The 5595-nt window shown below is 30.4% G+C and overlaps 1 protein-coding gene across 1 annotated transcript; it reads right to left on the bottom strand.

The window, feature by feature from the left end:
* Nucleotides 1-997: 997 nt before the first annotated feature.
* On the bottom strand, nucleotides 998-4945 carry LOC105626646 (calcium and integrin-binding protein 1-like). Its single transcript, XM_012207938.1, has 6 exons — nucleotides 4903-4945; nucleotides 4751-4823; nucleotides 4156-4255; nucleotides 2955-3102; nucleotides 1645-1769; nucleotides 998-1111 (listed from the first exon to the last, which is right to left on the bottom strand). Exons 1-6 carry the CDS (start codon nucleotides 4943-4945, stop codon nucleotides 998-1000), a joined length of 603 nt encoding a protein of 200 aa, XP_012063328.1.
* Between the last annotated feature and the right edge of the window lie 650 nt (nucleotides 4946-5595).

Here is a 5595-nt window from a genome sequence, read left to right as displayed (position 1 = left end):
GTGTGTGTGTGTGTGTGTGTGTGTGTGTGTGTGTGTGTGTGTGTGTGTGTGTGTGTGTGTGTGTGTGTGTGTGTGTGTGTGTGTGTGTGTGTGTGTGTGTGTGTGTGTATCCTAATGATATTTAATCGTTATATGAAAAAATTTGTAAATCACTTTTTTGAAGCAAATAAAATTAAATATTTATCATGTAACAAAATGAGTAATTGCTTAAGTATAAATTTTATTAAAACAATTTATATTGGAAATTTCAACAGTTAAAAGAATTAAAAAGTAGAAATAATAAATAAGATTAATAAAATATGATGTTATATAGTAGAGTGACAGAATTTGAAATTTTAACGTAATATAATAATTTTAACGATATAAATCAATTTAAAATGTAATATATAAATTAATCATGATGTACAATATATGTATTTAGTAGCGATTTACTATGCTTCAATGTATTTATGTAATGTATTGATATAAATTTGATTGTAATGCAAGAATTTTTCAAGAATCAAACATTGTTATTAGCACGTAAATATCTCCTTCTCATTTACCTTTGCGCACTGATCATACACAAGATATATGGAGACTTACAGTTCAAATGCCGATTTTGAACAGCAATTTTTGGTAGGGAGGGCTATAATACTATTCGGTGATTTACTATTGCCTTCCGAGCGTACGAAAATTTTCGATTCTGTCAGAGATCGAATTTGGGATTTCTATTATAGCAATGCGCTATTTGCTACAGCGCTACCACGCTCGCTCATGCAAGAATTAATAAATTACAATTTAATTGTAACACTATAGTATAACATAATACAATTTCTAAAATAAAATTTATTTAATAAAACTTAAATTTATTAGTTGTAATAAAAATAATCATAAAATATATAAATATGCAAAGAAGTTTTTAATAACTTCTATAATTAAAAATTTCTTTATATAAAAAATATTAAAATTAAAAAATTAAAAATTTAGTTTCAGAGAATTCATACAAAATTTTGCTAAATTAATTAATTTTAAATTGAAATGTATGTGCGAAATCTGGCATTTTGGAGAGTAGCTGTATAAATTCTTGTGGCGCAATGTTACCTGCGTCAGAGAGATCTATTTCTTGTAATATCTGAAAAAAATAAGGCCATTAACATAATCATGAATTATTACATGATGTCCATTGCGATTTTGCAAAAGATAGGTGAATTAAAAGAAATTAATAGAAATTCTCCCAATTAAATTTTGAAAAAGAAAAGAAGAAAGTTGTACTATATATAGATTAAATCTCTTATTTGCATTTCTTTAAAGAAAGATATTAATAAAAATGCAGAAGATATATGTATACATTTCAATAGAATGTAAAAATAATTCTTTTTTTTTGTTAAAAAAGCATTGGAGAAAAAGAGAAAGAGTTTACAGAGTTTTAGAAGCGATTCCCAGCTTTGAAGATAGCGAGTGCAATTTTACAGAATTAATTTCTCCTCGCGCGCATAGAAGGCAGTTCCTTTCAATTCATCTACTTTCTGCCGCGGAATTGGTAACGGCTATCGGAAATTTGTTGCGATAAAAACGGCCTCTCGGCTTTTGGCAAAAGGATTAATCGCTTCCCGATTTCATCCTTTGTAGTTGCGTTGAGGACGCACAGCAGGAATGCACACTGACTATCCGCGCTACGTCCTTCGCTTGTTGCCGATCGATTCGGTCCTGCCCATGCTCATCCGTGCCCGCCAATCTCCGCACCATTTCGATCAGATCGTCGAGAGAGACTTGATTGTCGCCGTCGAAATCTGGAAATGAAGATGATCAGCACTGGTCGCTGTTTGCGTTCACGCATTTGGAATGAACGAGTTGCGAATACGCGCGTGTACTTGTATAACTGCTGGTGATTAAAATTGACAAGAGATCGGTACAAAGCGAAAAGAATTATTTTGCGCGATCTGTACTATGGAAAACAGAATATTTATCGATATTGCTTTAAAATTTGAGTTTTTAAAGATAAGTTCAAAATAATTTTTGACAATCTATTAATTAAACTAAATAATAATTTGATCTATTTGATTAGAATTGTATTATTTATTAATTTATTTATTCACTTATTATTATTTATGTCTAATGAAATTAAAAATATATTGCTTCGAATTTTTATAATAAAAAATAAAAAGCTTTTACAAAGTTTTTTTCAATGCCATAAATATGCAATTAATATTATACAATATTATACGGTAGGATTTATTTCCCGTCAAATCGTGCATCACGTTATGTAATGTCAAAATAAGCGACATTTATTATAAACCAAGGTGATAAATTTGAAATTTAAATGACGGAAAGTAGAGCACATCTCTCGGATATGATTGAAGATCGTGCAAAATGACACTTTCCATACTGCATAAGCATAACATGATCCAATTTATCTGAATGGAGTTGCAGTTGCATCGGCAGATTGCTACGAGGGCGCGTTTCCATTTCTACGGTAATTGACGTGGCTCCGTGAAATTAAACGATTCTGATTAACGAAATTGACTGCAAGCCACCGTTTACTACTATACGAATGCTCGACGATGGTCTGCAAACTTGTATACCTTACAAATTATCATAATTATAATATACTGTCTTAGAGCACCTAAACAAATTATTATATTACGTCAAATTAGTCGATTACAATAAAACTAGAGTTGCGTAAAATAAATTGGATTTAAGGACTCTTTAAACTGTCACACTTTGTCCAAGGCGTTGTCCGCATACGCACTTGGTAAAACTTTTATAACGTCTGTGAAAGTTACTATCGAGATTTTTCCTTCTATTGGCGAACAATGAAGTTTTGTAATTGTACTTTTAATGACTGAGGAATTGATCATTGAGTGTAATTAATGAGTGTAGGATTGGCGAATGGCAAATATTTGCCGTGACGAAAGTTAGAATTTTGCGCGCACAAAAGATTGCAAATATAGATTCAATTGTATTTGTGAGTTTACCAAAAATTTCAAAAGCCCATGCAGCCCGAACGCTCCGCGGACAATTCATGGAGAATGCCGAGCAGAGGTCGAGAGTATCTTCGAAGCTTAAATGTCCATCCTGCTTCGACGAGAACACGCGGTATATCATGTCACAGAAAGAATTGCACTGAAAATATATGATCTATATTTTATGATCTTTTGTTTTTCTTGAAGACTAAATAAATTGCATATAGAAATAAAAATATTTGAGGCTCCTGTTCTCTCACTCGTCACTGCTATCTCAGAAATATTGTGAGGTAGCAGAAGCGAGAAAGAATAAAAATTCTTACAAATTATAATTGAATAGAAATACAATAAAAATTTTACAATAAAACATTTGCATTCGATAGAATATAGACTTATAAAATATATTGAAAATTATCTTTTTGTTTTGAGAGAAATTAAATCATATTTATTTCTATTTATTATTAAATTGACTGTTTGTTATAGCTGTAAACACATAATAGCTCATTTCACTTTTGGTTATGCATAATTAATTTCTAAATATATAATTATTTATTAATTAGTAAAACGAAAGAAAAGTTTTTGATATATTCTACAAGTCGGTTTTATCAAATGTAAGTTTCATTGAAACATATTCCATATGTATTTTCTTGTTTCTGATGTCATAATCTGAGATAGTGATGAATAAACGGAAGCCTTCTTTTTTTTGAGTCATTCAAGAATTTTTAATTTATATGCACTCTGTTTCACTCTCTTGCTTAAATACCATCATGGAATTGTTATATATTATATCATAATATATGTATAGGTTTTTGAAACAGCAATTTTAATTAAATCTTAATAATTAATAGTATATAAGAACAAGAACTTTTGAGATACTCTGTATAATATTTGAAAAACACAATATGTTTCGTTCCTCGTATCGCAGTTAATCATCATCTCGTGTAAATAACGAAATTTCTAGCTCGCAGGAAAAAAATGGTAGCAGCTTACCATCGCTTAAGAAGGATTTATTGCTGCGCAATATACGCGATGTTTAGAGCTAACGAAAACGTTGTGTACCGTGATAATCCAATGCTCTTTGCTACCGGAACTTTTCAACTCCGTTCTTTGAAAATGCGATTATAATTCAATTGTAAAATAATTCTCGAAAAAATAAAAAAGTATATTTTATATATCGAAATGTTAAACAATAATGATAAAATTCAGAGCTTACATGAATCTGCGGAAGAATTTTGTTGATTTGCTCCACAGAAAAACGATAATGAATATTTTGTTTAAGGATGTCTGGTTCCAAATCATCGAGATTATAAATTCTGACAATGATAAGTTAGATTTAAGTAGAATTAAATATAGTATATTAAAATATTTAAGTATATTAAAATACATTAATTGAAAGTTATATTTATCTGGACAAATAGAACACAGAAGATAGAAATTATAAAAATTTGATGTACATATTCATAAAAACAAAAAATATCTTGTAAAAGGACTAATGAGAATCGACTTTTGAATCTTTTCACTTTTAGAATATTTTTTCCAAATTGCTCGTTAATGTATGTCATAATATATACACAAGAAAATGCGTAGTCTTGCTGAATTATTTAAAAAACTAGATACGAATCTGAAAATAATTTTGGACTGCCAAAATAATTAATTATATAAAATATGCAATCCGCTTGTTAGTATGTTAGTATGTTAAAATTTTTGCGGAATTGCTCATCATGCTTAAGTTTACTACATAATTACCTTGATGTTGATCCAATAAAATTATTTATATTGTATAATATATGACTCATATGTATACGCACTGATGAATTTCACTCTTGTTTAAATACGTCAGCTCGACATATTCGTTGAGGGCTTCTTCCGAAATAACATTTTCTTTAGAAATTACCCATTACCGTATTACCCATGGACACAATTTTGATTTAATACGTTGAAATAGGACAATTCGACCAACCTAACTGATATGGTATTAATGATAACGTATCATTTATTATCATTTCAATATGTGAAAAAGAGCTGATATCAGCACTATCAATTTTATGCGGGAGCATTTAACTGTTTAACGACGATAGCATTTACAGTTATACAGTTATACAGTTGGTGCATCAATTTAACGATCGTGGTTACAATCCGGATATTTATATTAATAAAATTTTACAGTAGGATAAACGCCATATTAATATCTTGGAATTGAAAAGTAAATTCAATGAAATAATTTATGTTGTTTTATATGTCTCACCTTATCTATATTCCTCAGTTTCAATTTGTTCAAAGAGATGTTCTCTTTGATAACATTTTTATCTCGGAAGGCTTCCAGATTTGTCGAAGAATATTTCAATCTGTATAAAAAAAGTACGTTTACTTATTTGTGAGCTTCGCGACTTACGTGCGCGGAGTGTATTAATCATTTCTGCTCGTCGACCGCTGAAATAATAATCTACGGACGATCAATTTCGCGACAGCGTTTTAATTAGTTGTTTAACTAGCTGCCTGGGTGCTCTCGGCGGGTTCATTACCATATCTCGAGACAAATGCATATTTACGACGCGCGTAAATAAGCGTGTGCGGGGCAGAGATTTATATACGCTCAAGGTTTGTCTGCATTCTCTCTCTCTCTCTCTCNCTCTCTCTCTCTCTCTCTCTCTCT

The sequence above is a fragment of the Atta cephalotes genome, assembly GCF_000143395.1.
Source record: "Atta cephalotes unplaced genomic scaffold scaffold00005, whole genome shotgun sequence".
Taxonomy (NCBI): domain Eukaryota; kingdom Metazoa; phylum Arthropoda; class Insecta; order Hymenoptera; family Formicidae; genus Atta; species Atta cephalotes.
This window is presented reverse-complemented; position numbering and strand designations above follow the sequence as displayed.

Bases quoted from the DNA above. Each gene is read 5' to 3' on its own strand.
- LOC105626646 (XM_012207938.1), bottom strand. From the start codon at position 4,945: ATGATAATAAATGATACGTTATCATTAATACCATATCAGTTAG. The intron at 4,824-4,902 runs GTTGGTCGAATT...TAATTTCTAAAG, and splicing joins ATTAATACCATATCAGTTAG to AAAATGTTATTTCGGAAGAA. The intron at 1,112-1,644 runs GTCAGTGTGCAT...TATTTTTTTCAG, and splicing joins CGAAGGACGTAGCGCGGATA to ATATTACAAGAAATAGATCT.